We start from the raw sequence: 17,256 nt of genomic DNA on the forward strand, positions 1-17,256 counted from the left end.
AGCAAATATAGTTGAATTTGCTTAAGTTAAATACAATTATAATTTGACTTCAGAACTTGGTGCTGACAAGCTACAAGCCATCTGAAGTTCTTACGGCCTGTATTTTAAGCACAGTGGGAGCTGTAATATGGCTGGCACAGGCTACCCCAGCCCTCTGTAAACAGCACAAGCAAAAAGGTGGGGAATATGGTGCAGTAGGGGGTCACCAGCTAGAAATCATGACACAATGGGTCAGATTCAAACTTCTCAAATATTCAACCTCCTCCACTCCCTCATTTCCATTTTCACTATGCCTGCTCCTCTACATCATCAAGACCCTGGGTTTCCTGGCCTCTTGCATTTCTTTAAGGTTAGCCTCACTCTAATCTTCTCTACCTAATTCAGACCAATTATGAGAATATTTTCATAACATCCCCAAATTCCTTCTACAGCAGCCAAACTAGAACACCACTTCTAATCAAGCCACTAAACAAAATGTATTCAACTACATACAATACTTTTGTGCCACCATAAATTATACCTTTGTTTCTCAGCTGGACTGTCAATGTCACTTTTTACTTGTCCTTTGTTCAACTATATTTCTATTCCTTCACTGATTCTAATCCAAATTCTTACCACTCTCAGCCCCTGGTGATATCTCAACTTAAAAAAACAAAAGGCCACAGGGCCGGAATGCTGTTAGCCACCTTCCCACTCACACCTACAGCCTTCTCTCTACTATCTGAGGAAGACACATGGTCTAGCCAGAATTAAGAGTAATGCCAACCCCCAGTTCCCAGCCCAGAACTGAGGGACAGAAAAAAAGAGCTACAGGGGGGAAATGGTTTCCTTGACAGAATAATATTTTGTGACCTTAAATGCATGTGCCATAAGAAGATCTCATTCTAAATGAGAAACAGACTTGTATGGCTATCAGCAATGCTTACACCATATGTGCGCAAACAAGATGCATCACAATCTACTGTTTTTGTTCCATCTGAATCCAGTTTACCTGGAATTGAGATAAAGGAGGAAGGGTTCTAGAATTTTAAGGTAATTTGGGATTTTAAAAATGTAGAAAACATTTCCATTATTTTACAATACCCTCTCCAAAATATTCAGAGACCTTAGCTGAAATTATACTTTTTGGTTTTACTTACCTAATATTGCACTATTAAGAGCTGAGCACACAGGTTCTCTCTGAATTGGGTCAAGCTGATTTCCAACTGGGCTGTTCCAAGGATCTGAATAAGCTAATAAACTGAATGCATCCTGTTGAAAATACATCAATTTGGTTTTTAATTTATATAGTTCAGCTCACAATGATTTCAAATTCAGAGACAGATAAAATATAACTTCAAAATGCTGGACTTAATGTACCCTTTAGACACACTCCTTTATTTCCCCTGTATGCCTATGAGGCTGTAGATTTTAAAATTAGGTTATGCAGTAAAGATCAATTTGTTAATTTTTCTTGTAAATATCCATTCTTCCCCATCCCTACATCACAGAAAAGAATAAAAGAACAAACAAGCAAACTAATTCCTTTGTAATACTGGTTAAGGTGAAGGGAAAAACAAACGATACATTGCCATTTATTACCGCTGATATGAATTTGACATTAAAATGATAAGGCCTGCTTACATCTTTAGTTTTTTAAATAGATGTGGGAATATCAGTTTAGGTAACAAATCCAAGCACATGTGGTCAATCCATTGGACACCTCAATGGATGCCATCTTCTCAAACTCAATAAATAAAAAAACTAAACTTCAAGGTCTCTATTCTTATATATTCAATAGTTTCAATCATCCTCAAGCCACCCACCCCTCTTAAAACCTCAAAAGAGCTGACATATAGTCTCCCTTTCAAATGACTACTCCAGTTATCTTTTCTTCTTTCTATGGGAAGCAGCATAGTATGGTGATTTCAGACATTGGCTTCAAGTCCAAGCTCCACCACTGAGTAGCTGTGTGGCTTTTGGCAAGTAACCACCTCTCTAGGTGTCAGTTTCAGCATTTGTATAATGGGGATTACAAGAGATTCTATTTCAGAGTCCTATGAGGATTAAATGAGCTAAATGAAAATAACACAATGACAGTTCATTCTAATGGTTCAATCCAGATAATTAGGTTACTGGATTATAACAGCAACCTCAAAATTTATCTCCCAGTTTCTCCCTAGCTAATTTTATAAAAGGCACATATAGAGAATACAGTTATAAATCAATAATACAGGATCCTTCTGGATTCAGAAGGCATACATGGAGAAGTGGTACGGAAAATGTTTATCTGTGAACTCAAGAACAAAACACTTTCTAAATGCTGACAATTGGAAGGCGAAACACTGAAATTCCCAAAGAATACTGTCCCCTCGCCACAGCTGCTCAACTCATCGGGTTCCAGTCCCCCTGTTGGGGATTCCTGTAGTCATCTCACCAGTGCTCAGAAAGAAGAGGAACAGAGAAGAGGATTCCTCGTCAACTTTCATGTTCCCCATCCAAACTGACCCCCGCGTTGTGGATATGGAGAAGAATTCTCCATAAAGAAAAGCAGACTTCATAGTCTGAGGTTACAAGACAGAGAATACATGTGCCTCTAGGCAAATGTATGCAGCTCCTGCATTGTCTTACAGTGCTGAATATTTCGTTCATATTAGACTTCTCTCCCCAATTACAATAAAAGTTGTTTGAAGATAAAAATTATTATACTATTTTGAATCCCCTGCAGCTACTCACAGGTGCTGGGTACAGGAAGAAGCTTTGTAGCCTGCTGATAGTCAAACCCACATCTTAGGGTAATAACTATGTTTTTATGCATCCAGTGTAAACAAGCATCCAGTAGGACCAACCAGTTGGTTCCATGTACTGGCTTTTCTCAATCCAAATTTATCAAGACAGAGAATATTATTCTATAATCTGTAAGGCTGACTCCAAACAAACACATTACTTCTAAGTACAGAGTTTTGCCCACGACTTAGTTCACCCCACAACCATCTAATGAGAAGTACCATCCCTATAGTGCAGATGTATTTAAAAACACATCTCTAATAAATTTGTCCAGGGACTAATAGGTAAAACAAGTACAAAACTATGTACAAAGCTCCACATTCTGATATGCTATCCAAAGGGGAAATGCTGTAGACCCAAATCTAAAATCAAAACCAAAATTTACAGCCTCTAGTAAAAATTCAGTCATTGAAAGAATACCTGGAATACAGATTCATAGGGGGAAAAAAAAAGATGGTCATTTCTCCTGCACTGTGTGAGGCAGTGTCTCGAGCAATAACATAGATCATCTCATTTCATCCTTACACTCACCCTATGAGGTTGATATTATTGTTATATCCATTTTATAGAGAAGTAAACCAAGGCAGTGAGAGGGCAAGATTACAGAGCTAGAATTATACTTTTGTAAGATGCAGTCTCTTAATTATCAATCTATATGGAGAGAAAAAAAATCTCACTTTAGGGTGGTGCAATGGTGGCTCAGTAGCAGAATTCTTGCCTGCCTGCCAGAGACCCGGGTTCAATTCCCGGAGCCTGCCCATGCCAAACAGAAAAAAAAAATCTCACTTTATTTTCAGAACAACTCAACATGTGCTTCTGCAGCATAGCTGCCAGACACTGACATGCAGAACCTAGTCCCAGTTTCAAGGAACTGACATAATCTGGTAAAGCAGGAAGACATGTAAATAAATAACACATTATTACTAGTGACAAAACACAGGTTCAAGGTACATGCAGATTGAGGCTCATAAAGGGGTTAGATCCTAAAATGCCTCAAATACTATGCTAAAAAGCTCAAAATCTTTTCAGTAAGGCTGTGGGGTTTTAAATAAAGGAATGGTATGGGTTAAATTTGACTACAGAAGGATCATACCAGCAACATCATGAAGTATGAAATGTGGCTTAGAAGTATAGTGGGAAAAAAAAGTACAGTGAAGCTGGAAAGCAAAAAAATAATAAAATCAGGGTGGGGTGGGGTGGGGTGGGGTTTATACCATCAAGCTCCCAGTAAATATCTAGAATATTATTATTATTATTATTATATCTTTTTACAAAGAAGAAATGAATGAAATCAGTAAAGCAACATTAATGTGTTAAACCTGCCATAAAACTTGACTGGTGATGGTAACCAAAGAAATGGAAATAAACATTTTTAATATACTATGTTAAACTCACTATGGTAGGATTAAGGTAGCGACACTGGTACATTCCTTCATTACTGCTGGTCAATCGGCATTTATCTGGAAAGCAGTATAGCAATATGTAGCAACAGCCACAGTAAAATAACCATATTATTTTGACTCAAGATTTTATTACCAGGACTTTATCCCATTGGAATGATTTTATGGAAGAAACATAAAAGTACATGTAAAAAGATGTTCACTAAACCATTTAACATAAAGGCAAAGAAATAATCCGAAGAGAGAAATGTTAAATTGATACAGAACATATCATATGAATCCATTTGCAGACATTTAAAAATAATTGCAAATGATGCACAGAAACTGGAAGAATTTAAATTTTATGACATTAAAAACAACACACAAATTTACTAACTAGGTAAAATACATGCACATGGGTGTTATGGCACAAAAGTGAAATATCTGTGAAATACCATGGCACTGTGGGTTACTTTTTATTTTAAAGGAAAAAACATTACCTCAGTGGGAATAATTTCTGAGGGAAATGTGACATCATTTAGGTAGGATCCTCAAACTCTACTCATACTTGACTTAAAATTTATAGCAGTTTCTTAATAAGGTGAATCTAAATAGTTCTATTTCTGCTTCAGTCACTAGATTAAAACTCCTTGCAGGCTGGGGCTCCTTATTCATCTTTGAATCTCCCACAGTGCCTACTGCAGTGCCTTGCCACACTGCAGAAATTCAATAAATACCTGCTGAACAAGCCAAGCCAGGCAATTTTCATGGGAGCCACTGGCAGACCTAGGCAGGTGGGGAACAAAAACAAAGAAAAAAGGAAAAAGGAAAAGGAAGACAGAAAAATAGAAGAGAAAAGGTAACAATGGGCCATCAAGTGGGATAGGAGCACCCTGTCTACTTTAGCCGTCTCCTCTTACAGACTGTAATACTGCCTGCTACTCCTCAACAGGTGAAGCAAAACGCACGCTTCCTAATGATAAAGCCATTCAGGCAAATCTTACCTTCAACCTTGACCAAAGCACTCTCTCTGTATGTGTACACACATACACACACACATTTAGAGGTTTATGTAAATCCAAAAATGTCAAAGATTAAAAAGAAAGAACTACAATCACACACACACACACACACAGGTTTATGTAAATCCAAAAATGTCAAAAATGAAAAAGAAAGAATCTACAATCACATGGGACCTGAAGTAAAGAATAAACAAAGGATTACTTTCTAAACCTCCTCAACTACTGTAAAAAAAAATAAAATACATTTTTTTCTCCTCATGTTGCCCTTAAATCTGGGCTCCTCTTTTCCTTCCAGCATGTTTTTGCTTCTCATAAGGTGCATCAATTACCCACCTTATTCCCAGAAAGATCAAGTTTGGGAAATGAAAGGGAAGCATTCAAAATATTAAGGACGTTTCTCAAATCAGGTTATTTGCTTATAAGTCAGAGTTGCAAAAGCCATCTAAAGAAAGGAAAGCATAACCTCACATAATTCAATACATAACCAGGAATTTCTTTTGAGATAGGTCATGTTATGCTATTTTTTGAGCTTTGACCAAATTAAAATCAAATACAATAAGCTGATGGAGTATAATCATAAATTTTCAGAGGCCCTGAATAAATCACATTCCTTCATTCCACCCAATTAACATAAAGTTAAAACAATAGATGACCTAGTCTAAAAATAACTTATGAATTCTTAAAAACATTTCATATTTCCAAATATCCCCAAAACTGCAATTGTCAAGTATAATCCAAGGAGGGATGCCTATTCCAAGACCCTTTCAATGGGGTCTATGAGGTCAAAATTACTTTTGAAATAACTAAGATATTTTACCTGGCTTCTTCACTTTCACTCTCTCACAACTATATGCAGTGGGGATGACAAGAGGTACATGACATGTAATATGAAAACGGAGTGAATGCAGAGGAAGATAGGAGGATCCAACCTGTTTTCCATTAAGCTAGATATTAAAGAGATTTCCAAAAATGTAAATAAAGCAATGCCGCTCATCTCAACTTTTGTCTTGTTTTGGGAAGATATTTCTCAAAAAAATGTTATTTATTTAATGGATTTATTATTATTTTAAATGAATTAATTTTTATTTTAGTTTTAATTTCTAATATGGTAAATATTCATAAGTATAACCACATATAAAAACAAGCTCTTTAGGATCTTTAATGCTTTTGAAAGGGCCCAGTCATCAAAAAGGTTGAGATAATTGGTCCAAAATATCCTCTGTACTTATATGGAGAACGTAAGATGCTCAAAGTAACTTAAAAACAGAACCTAAGTGTTAGGTTTCTTCTTAGCACTCCCAATATCAGAAAAGCTGCACTAGTGATGAAAATTCTCAATATGGAAAAATCAGTTATGTTTTTCAATTGAATTCAATTTCAATTTAAGAAATATTTATTGGAGACCTATGTGCTATAAGTAGTAGAAAAATGTATTTTTTAAAAGGGGGTGGAGAGAAAAAAAGACATAGTCTGATCTCAAGGAACTCTATCTTACTGGGCAAATGTGGACACTTTCCAAATACATAAATGTCTAATTTGACCTTTTAAATAAAAAATTTTTTTAATTTCATAATCTACTCTTACCTAGCATAAAAAAACCTAACGCTTTTTGAAAGCTCAGGGTCACCAATTAGAAATGATAACTCTAGTCACAAATAATAGATGAAGTACTAAATAAGGTGAACACAACTCTCTTCTCACCTCAGCTACTGAAAACACAAGACTGCAGGTCTTTAACTTGACATGTATCATAGATCCTAGACTGGATAGATATTTTATGTCTACACAGGTGCTGTACTGAGGTTATAATGGAGGTAGCTGTTTTATTTCTACCAATTTTATAACTAAGCACTGTAAGAGGTGCTATTAAGTCTTGCTGATTGGTACCATGGCTCTCAGTTCAGGTAAGGAAGATATGGTAAAAGACTTCTCTCCTTTCCTGCCATACCCAAGCATCAGTCTCAAGGTCACCACATGCATCTCCCTTTGCTTCTTTTTGTTTGTTTGTTTGGAACTATTTAAAAACATTCAGGAGAAAGTGCTTCTATAACGAATGGATACGGAACTAACTCAACCTAATGCAGGATAAAAAATTAAAATTGCTAGGCTAATGTTTTAGGCTTAGAGAGCTCATGGGGCTTTTGAAAATGAAAAGAAAAAAACTTCTTAAAGATCCCTATCATCTTTACAACTAACTGCAACACTGGCTTAAGTTAAGGAGAAATTCCTCCATCTTCAACTGATACACAAAAATGTGACTAATTTATTGAACTATTTAAATTTTGTCCATCTTATAACCATCATGGACTTTAACTATCCTGGCTGTGAAAGATGACCCAATTCTTCACCAATCCCCACCAAAATGATAACCATGTATTATACATTCAGTTTGCTGCAGCAATGAACATTTTCTTAAATAAGAAAATATCAAATATATAGTTTTATTAGCATACCCATATTTTATTTCTCCTAAATAACTTGACAACAGCCACCTGATGCTGGTAAGAGGCTTAACTGGGGTTTAATTCATATTTTAGTTTGAAGTCCAAGGTTCTTTCCAGAAAATCAGAGCTGCTTAACCTGACCAATAATTTCCAGTCTCAACTGGGCCAGGAGAAAAGGGAGATTCTATGTTCACGTTTCCCAACAAGAACTTCTAGTACACTACTCAGTCTTTTACAAAACTACATTTTAGTTCCATTGCTACATTTATACTTTTTCAAGGGAAAACAAGTTTACCTTCAACATTTTTTTATTTGCTGTATTCTTGCCACATTCTCTCCTCAGTTGTTCACTCATCGCTTGCAGCTCTCTTCCAAAGTGGATCATTCTTTCAATGGCGGCCTGACTCCCTCCACACAACTGGCGTCTTAACTGACTTGAATCAACTTCTGTAAGCAAAACAAACAAGTGTTTTACTGCCTTACTGAATGAACTACAATGAAGAAATGTACATGAACTGCTTATAATATATTTTGTACACTTCAAACATTTCATCTAAATATGCAAGAGTTTTTAATTTAAAAATGACACTTTGTAGTTAAAGTGTATATTTTATATAAGTCTCAAAAGTCTAGAAATCTAATATCTATCTAGCATGCAGTTAAGAGGTGTACTGGTTTGAAATTGTTATGTACCCCCACCAAAGTCATGCTCTTTTTTCCTAATCCAATCTTGTGGAGTCAGACCTATTATTTAGGGTGGGATCTTTTTTATTGTTTCCATGGAGATGTGACCCCACCCAGTTGTGAGTGGGACCTTTTGATTAGGTGTTTTGCCATGGAGATGTTCTTCTTCTATTCAAGGTGGGTCTTAATCAGCTTCCTGGAGTCCTCTAAAAGGGAACCATTATGGAAAAAGCTCAGAGCTGATACAGAGACATTTGGAAATGCAGAAAGAAAATGCCCCTGGGGAAACAATTTGAACCCCGAAGCCAAAGGACCATTAGAAGCCAGCCACGTGCCTTCCCAGCTGACAGTGGTGTTTCGGACGCCATCTGCCTTTCTTGAGTCAAGGTATTTCTGTGGATGCCTTAGTTTGGACATTTTTATGGCCTTAGATCTTCAAACTTGTAAATTAATAAATCCCCTTTGGAAAAGCCAACTCATTTCCGGTATATTGTATTCCAGGAGCATTAGCCAACTAAAACAAGAGGTGACAACTTTTTGAGTGTTCAAATGTTCCTAATATGTCAGGAAAAATTTCAGAAGCCCAACTCTCTAACTACATTAAGGAACAGTAAAAAAAGTAAAAAAGTAATTGCCTCTTAGATTGCTTTAACTGGCATAGAACAGAGGGGAATAAAATAATTCTTGGAAGCTAACAGAGGCTAATTGATTCCAATAAAAACAAAGACGACACCATATTATATAGTAGGTAAAAAGATTAACAACTTTTAGAAAATAATTTAATAGTATATACCTTCATTGACAACAATTACTGATCAACAGTGTAGCTGTATATATCATTAATAATAATGATGTATAAATCACTAATAATGATGATGATAATGGCTAGCATTTATTAAACAATTAACTTTGTGCTATTAGCTTTCCACAGATTAATTCATTTAGTTCGACTGACCTATGAGGTAGTTATTACACCCATTTTACAGATGAAGAAAGTGAGGCACAGAGAGGCTAACCCCACAAGGTCACTCAACTAGTAAGTGGCAGTACCAGAATTCAATTCCAGGTAATCTAGCTCTAGAACACCCTGCTCTCAACCACTATGCTTAAATTACTCTTTTAAAGTAATAGCTGCTGGTATCAGAGTAAAACTACACTGCCTTTTTATTCAAACTCCTTGTCTGAAAGCATGATTATACATTGGAACATATAATCCTCAACAAGATGGCAATATAAACAATAAAATAACTTTGCATTTATAAAGCATAATTTCTTTCATACATTCTAACGATCTGAATAAATACCTTTTAACCTCAAATATACTAAGAAATCTAATGCTGCCATGGTATTTTGCTAAATTAATTCAGAAACATCAATAATTTTTGCTCTCCAGTTGATAGGATAGTTTGCCAGTGGTTTAATTTTATGGTACTACATACTGCATAAGTTGACAACAAAGTAAAACATATGCTCTTATAACTCTGAGACACATAACTTTGGGGGAGGGAGAGGTCATACTTTGGCACATAGTATGTGCCAGGCACTGGACTATGCATGATCACACCGGTTTGCATTACACGAATTTAAGAAATTCTGTTGGATGAGAATCTATAAAATCATTTCTACCCATTTGGCTTACTGAACATATTGAAATATCCTTCAAATATCCTAAATGCTCAATGCTAATAGGTTAGTACTGCTGCATTAATGGAAGCACTAAAGTTGAGCCTAGATAGATATTTAGCAAAGAAAAACCCTGGCACTTAACTTAGAAGGTACTGAAAAAGTACCCTTCTCTATTCTCTCTAGCAACCCACTGTCTCAAGGAAAGTTTAAGAGAAGAAATATTTAGCACTCAAATCCTATGGCACATACATCTTAAATTTGGTTTATGCTCATCAGCTGTGGATCAGTACAAGTAAAAACATAACCTTGCAGCCATCATTTTTTTTTTTTAATTAAAAATGTAAGAAATATCACTGCAGACCCATTTCGGTGTCACAATCTTCCATTTCGTGGTCATGTTTAGAGCTACCATTTAGGAAACCATTGGATGAAGTTTCTCCAACTCCATTGGAGTAGTGATCTGTTTCCATGTCTACATCATTACTGAAAATGAAAAAACAAACCTAATTTTAGAAATATTACACTTGCAGCTTAGTTTAAAATAAATTATTACTCAACTACATAGCCTACTTATAAACTGACTTCATAAGGCAATAGCAATCTGCAAAAAAGGTATTTAGTTAGATCTTAAATGTATTCAAAGCCAAATATGTAGCTGACTTTGAACAAATCTGTACCCTTGAAAATAAGGGAGAATAGAGTACATATGCTAAAATAGAGTGTTATTTTAATATGAAGAGATCATACCTTGTACTATGTGTCCTAACTATTTCAAACCTAGAACTGTACTTGATGAATTCCCTGTTGCCGAGCATTTCCCCCCAGCATTCATTTCCAGCATGTGAGGGAAAACCTCACTCTCAAAGCCAACTTAATAAATCTGGAATCCACTTCACCCCTTTCCAGCCCTCATAATATTGAACTTGCTTCTAGATTATGTGGCTTTAATATTCTTGACATTTTGGTATTTGTCCTTACTACTTAAAAATATACCCCTCTCAAAAGTAAATAATAATCTTTTTTAAACCAAATTTTATAACTGCCCAGTCTTAACTTCTCTTACCTCTTCAACACTCAGTACTTTTTCTTTCTAATCTGCTTCCTTATCAGCTAACGGTTCTCAGATATCGATGAATGTTAATTTTTAAAGTGTGGTCTTTGACACTTAGGATGTTTCCGATTTTCACTCATTTCATTTACTGAATGAATACCTATGTGCCAATAACTTTATCTGAACATATTTAAGCTGTCCAACGTATGCCGTTCAGACCCAACCACACTCTTATAAGCTATGATAAATATCTTTTAAGGTTTGTTCTGTGAAGATCCAAGTAATGATTATACAAATGCTTCATGAAAATTTAGGAAATGTTTAAATAAAAATGATCTTTTCTTATTATACAAGCAATAAAAATTAATTGTAGAAAAACAACAACAACACTGCAAACAGATGAGCAAAAAAACCACTCTATGTAAATGCCACCAGAGGTAACTTTGGTTACACACTGGGGTGAGAAATGTGTATACCCACTTCCCTTAGTAAAATCTGAAGATTCTGGGGGAGAAAGAGGTAGTGGCTGTAGGACTACAGGGTGACTTCTTCAGTCAGAGAAGTTTGCTTATGATCTTGATAAACTGTGAGAATGGATTTAAAAAAACTAAACTTCTAAAAAATACTTAATTTAACAGAAATTCTTAAGATCATAGCCTTTAAAGGTCTTAAACTACTTAACTTTCTGTGGATAACAGAGTATTTGAATAGCATTCATTCTTTCATTCAACACATATCTGAGAGCTTCTGAGGCATAATACCATGCTAGATGTTAAAGATATAATAATGCAACAGCCTCTGGCCCTCCAGTAGCCAACAGACTATTAAAAAGCAAATTACGTTATTCGATTACAGAGTGATCAGCACCATGATGAAAGTTCAGCACAAGAAACGATACAACATATGATCCAATTGTTTTAAAGAGAGGTAGAACAAGGGAAACATCCTGGGAGAGGCAGTATCTGAACTGAGTTTTGCAGCTTGAACAGAAGATAGGTGTGAGGGAAGGCAGGAAGAAGAGCATTTCATGTGGTGAGAGGTATAATGAATAAAGCACAAGTCTAGAACTAAGTCAGAAATCCTGGAACTAGTCTTCAGCACTGCAGCTTACTAGCTACTATTCATTCACTAAAAAATAAAAGTCATCTGCTTTTCTGATGTTCAGCTCTACATCTGTAAAATGGTTTTAATAGTTAACACCATCTCTGCTAACTTCACAATATTGTTTTAAAGAAAGCCATTATCAGTTATAAGGTAGCTGTTAATGTTTAAAGGTTAGTTACCTAAAACCTTACTTTCTTCCCCTTCTACACTGCATGCAAAGGAAGACACTGTGACATCAACCCCTTCCGTTAAGCATGCTTCCCAGAACTCAGGTAATAATAGGTCTCTTTAGCAACTTCCTACCATGAAGAGAGTATTTAAGAGAAGAACCCATGAAGTGACCATAGTTCTACACTCAATCAATTGGCAGAACTCTTTTATCACTGATAAAGCACCATGAAGTATGATAAAGTATTAAAGGCTGCTTAGTGGTTTGGACAGGCTCATTCATGAGCCTAATAGTCAATTCAAATTATTCTACTGCATGAACATTAAAGTCTGCGTATGATAAGAACCTTGGTATACTGAGTTAGATATCTCTTCTCTCAAAGTTCCTCACAGTCAGAGACCATGTAATAATCACCTTTGTATCCTAAGTGCCTAACGGACTGTCTGGCACTCAATAGGACCTCAATGTGTGTTTACTAAATGGCTTAACCATCTGTTACAACCAAACTACTTAAAGACAGACTTTAAAGAAAATGTCTTTGTAAAACATTCTACACATTTACACTAAACAGCAACAACAAAAAAACACAAATGTACACAGGGTAAAAGAGCTGTAAAAAAAAAGTGTTATAAACATCTCATATTAACATTAGAGGCTATATACAGAACTGTGGCTTAACTTGGAAACATAAATTGCATTTCTATGGCCACCTCTATGTTAAATGTTCTCTGGTTGTCAGGAAGACTAGAACCCTGAATTTGTCCCACTCGAGGGAAGAGGGTACACAGGTATACTGGGGAAAATGAAAAGCTTTGGAGAACTTTTTTCCTACCATTTTATTCTCTGGAACCTTGGAAACTCCCAGACCCTCACTATGGGCCATACAATTCAGTTTCTTTCACAAGTATCAGCAATAATGATACCTACAGTTAGGCCACTTATACCAATGCAAAAGCTAGGAAAATCACTTACCTGGTGAAATTTACTTGCTGTGATCTTGACATATTTATACTGTTCAGTTCTGGAATATTCAAATTGGATGACTGATGTTTACTATGGCAGTATGACTGATGTGCTTTATTTGATATTACACCATTACTACAACTTTCAAAACCTTAAAAAAGAAGAAAATGATACCACATGGAAACAGAAACAAACATTAACTTAATGATTAGATTATAAACAATGTCCACATATTGTGATTTTGTATTTAAGAGTCTTATAATGTAGGGGACTCAATAGACTATGTCACATCTCCTGTAACATTTACTGGATGAAGGCTTATCTTGAATCTCATAAAACCCTCACAATACCACTTTTTGAGGACAGTATTATCAGTACCTCCATTCTACATATAACAATATGGAGGCCCAGAGAATTAATTTACCCATGGCCAACATGGCTAACAATCAATGGTTTGCAATTAATTAAAACTAACCATTACTGTTGTTTTTGGAAAGAAAGCAAACTGTCCCCAAATAACAATGATGCAAATATTTAAGGTATTATTAAGAAGAAATGAGGCAGAGAAGGGTAAAGCGGTAAAAGAAGCAACATACATGAAAGCAGAAAAGCATTATAACAGGACACCACCAAATGAAAACAGCTTGGCATTAATGAGGTATAAGATGGAGATACTTTTTCATATTCAAGTAAAGGACTCTAAATTTTACTCAGACATGTGGAAAGTCATTAAAAGATATTAAGCAGAAGCATAATATGATCAGATTTGAATTTCTCAAAGTTTACCTGGGCATAAGCAAGGAGAAAAGCAGTATGAGGACCAGTTAGGGAGCTAGTACAAATAACCCAGGCAAGTAGTGATAATCTTGGGTTATGGCAGTAGAAAGAAGAGACATGAATGATATTGAAGAAGAAAGAGTGATGCATGACTGACAGCATGTAGGTGAGTCAGATTAAAGTTAAAATGCTGCAATTACTCTTTCCTTTCTTTTTTGCTATGGATGACTGGGTGGACAGTACTGCCACTACCAAGATGGGGAGGGAATTCATGGAAAAAGGTATGGAGAAAGATGAGTTGCTTTAGACATGCCAAGCCTGAAGAGGTTTGTATGCTAGTTAGGAGGGGTGGTGGCTAATGACACAGACTTGAGAATCATCTGCATGTACCATGTGGTGAGGTAAACGGAGAAGCACTGATGAAGAAAGACTAAATGCTGATTGAGAAAAAGCACAGGGTTACTCTATAAAAGGAAAGAAAACATTATTTGACTTCTGTCTTAGAAAACTAAACACAACCGAGGAAAGTTAGCATCTTGTAAAACACAGAATTAAGAGACAAGCCTAGAAAGAAAATCTGAAGATTTACAGGACATAAACCTGAAAAAGCACTATTATAAAAGCTATCGAAAGGAGAGAATTTTAGGAAAGAAAACCAAAAGCCAAAGAGAGTAAGACCAGTTAACTGAGAAAAGGATAGGAGAAAATGAACTGGGCAGACAGCAGACTCATGCAAGGAGCCTGGCTGGGAAAGGATGGAGAGACACAGGCAGCCCAGCTAGATGTGGTGACCAGAGGCATAATACAGCACAGCCAGAGCATCACCTTTACAAAATTATCTGATTTAACTTCTAGAGAAAACACATTCTGAATGTTGACCATTTATGAAAGTCTGCTAATAATTTATTCTCAGAAACAGCTGTTCTTTAGAAGTTTCTTTTGAGCTGATGACACATGAATCTGATCCACCTATAATTTTTCATCCAGAACATTCTGAGACCAAGCATACACATCTGCAAGAAAGCTACCCAGAAAATTTTAAATTAAAAAAAAAAATTGTTTAAAATTATAAAGAACAATAAAAATTTTAAGATACTGTCCTAAGATTGAATCTCACCAGAAAAATGTGCAGCATTTCCTTTGCCTGATGCTAAATTGTGGATATTTATTCCATGGCTGGGGCTCATACTTGGACTACTAAATGGTCGAGGACTAACAGGATAACTGTCTTGAGATTTTGGACTTCGGCCTCCCAAACATCGTACTTCACTATCTGTGCCATTCACCATTTCTATAAACTGACGCACTCTAAAAGAGAAAAGAAAAATTTGCTTGGAAATAATCTTTAAATGGCCTCTTATTTAACAGTAACAGATTTCTGAGATGAAAAATTTTAAGAACTTGTTTTTATCAATAAGTTTGGTATTTAGATAGTAAGCTAAATACAGTAAATACAGTTTCAAATACTGTATTCCTTAACATTAAATTTAAACTTCCCCAGAAAAATGAGAGTATAATGCAAAAGAAACCCCAATAATTTTGTTTCCTTTAATCAAGATTTACTTGAAAAACATCTATCTGTGGTTGTAATAAATAAAATTTAAATGGACTTTATTTCAGCTAAAAATAACTTAATCAAATTAATGGCTGCATGTGGCAGCAAATCAGTAGTACATGAGAACTGATGGACATTTATGTGCATATGATAGAAAGCAATTGCCTCCCCTCACCTCTTACCCAAAATAGGCCTCATTTTAAATTTTACGCTAAAGCAAAACAATTCTGACATATGGCTTACAGAGGGTTTCTGTTGCTTTAAGAGTTGTTATCTTAAGCTTAATAACATACAACTTTTAACATAACAAAGATTAAAGACCAATTAAAAAATGTGACAGACTTACTATATAATTTTTTAGAAAGAAAAACTGTTACCTCATCTTCTTACTAAGATTTTCACATTTCCAAGCACAGAGATAGAATGATAAAAGAGCAAACACATAGCAAAAGATGCTAGGGGCTTATCGTGTTCAACACAAAAGTTACCTAAATATACCTACTACAAATTTATATGTAAATAGCTGAAACAAGGTAAAACAAACATTAAAACTATGAAAATGATTTTGGTTGTATATAACATACATATGTGATATATATATATGATATGCATAATAAATATAACATTTTATTAGACAAACTCACTTTAATGTGAAAAGGAGATTAGGGTTTCTTTCAAGTAAACTTGGGTATAACTGTTGTGTGGTTTCAATGGCTTCTCCCATTCTTCCTGCTAACACCAATTTCTGAATTCCTATTCAGAAAAAGAAAGCAAAAAATTATCTTTTGAAAATAAAAATAAAACCTAGTAGATCCTCAAAAAAAAAGGGTGGAGTTAGTAAAATAACTTCAAATAAACTATTGTAATCGTTTTCCATTTCTTTTTCTAAAATCATTGTTTCCATGAGGGATCCAGGAAAAATTTCAGACACTAAAAATTTAGAAAAACTACTTCCACAAACTATTAAAAAGCCACAAACTAACAGACAAGTAACATAAGAAAAAACCTGTAAGGCAGTGCTGAAGTTTCAAACATGAATATAAAAAGACTACAACAGATTAAAGAAATAATATGCAAAATGTCTTATCAAATATAATGACATTTTGAACCAGGATTAAAAAGAATGCTAGCTTTTGAGTAAGATTTGAACTAAACATTCACGGAGCATTCGGTGTGTCAACCATCTGCTAAATTAGAGGAGGATACAGAATGAGTAAGTGATCATCTCTATTCTTCAGAGCTTGTAAAACAGCAACAAAGACAAGCATATCATTAGCTATAAGACAACGTAACAAGTGTTATCACAGCAGTTTGATCTATTAAAAAATTGCTTTTAACCCATCACGCTTTGTTTCAGTCCCCATAGTCTCACCAAGTCCACCGCACCCTGATGGACTAACGGTACCAATTTTGGGATGGCTAACAAACTGCAGAACAACTGTCATGCTGACCTGCCCTTGTTAGAACAGGCCCTCTCACTCTGGCCACATTAGCACTTGGTACTACAGAGCAATAAATACTTATGATCAATACTATTTCAAACTTAGATAACAATTTAAACTCAAATTTCATTCTTATATTATCTCCACTTTTCTAATTAGGACTACTTTACTATGAAGAAAAGCTTTTTTGTAAAATGTTTACTTCCTGAAAGCATAAGAAAACATTTTTAATTATAAGGAAAATGGTAAAGACATTTCTTTCAACTACTGCTCC

General features: G+C 35.2%; 1 protein-coding gene across 1 annotated transcript in view; it reads right to left on the reverse strand.

Annotated features, from left to right (window-relative positions):
* The window catches only part of RANBP9 (RAN binding protein 9), a 113,871-nt gene that overhangs the window by 2,746 nt on the left and 93,869 nt on the right, over positions 1 to 17,256 (reverse strand). Inside the window, exons 8-13 of the mRNA XM_077143722.1 lie at positions 16,185 to 16,293; positions 15,103 to 15,293; positions 13,218 to 13,359; positions 10,283 to 10,404; positions 7,907 to 8,058; positions 1,140 to 1,251 (exon numbers count right to left, since the gene is read on the reverse strand). Coding sequence (XP_076999837.1) covers positions 1,140 to 1,251; positions 7,907 to 8,058; positions 10,283 to 10,404; positions 13,218 to 13,359; positions 15,103 to 15,293; positions 16,185 to 16,293 — 828 coding nt within the window. The remainder of the gene's footprint in view (positions 1 to 1,139; positions 1,252 to 7,906; positions 8,059 to 10,282; positions 10,405 to 13,217; positions 13,360 to 15,102; positions 15,294 to 16,184; positions 16,294 to 17,256) is intronic.

Source organism: Tamandua tetradactyla, chromosome 25 (genome assembly GCF_023851605.1).
Source record: "Tamandua tetradactyla isolate mTamTet1 chromosome 25, mTamTet1.pri, whole genome shotgun sequence".
Classification (NCBI taxonomy): Eukaryota; Metazoa; Chordata; class Mammalia; order Pilosa; family Myrmecophagidae; genus Tamandua; species Tamandua tetradactyla.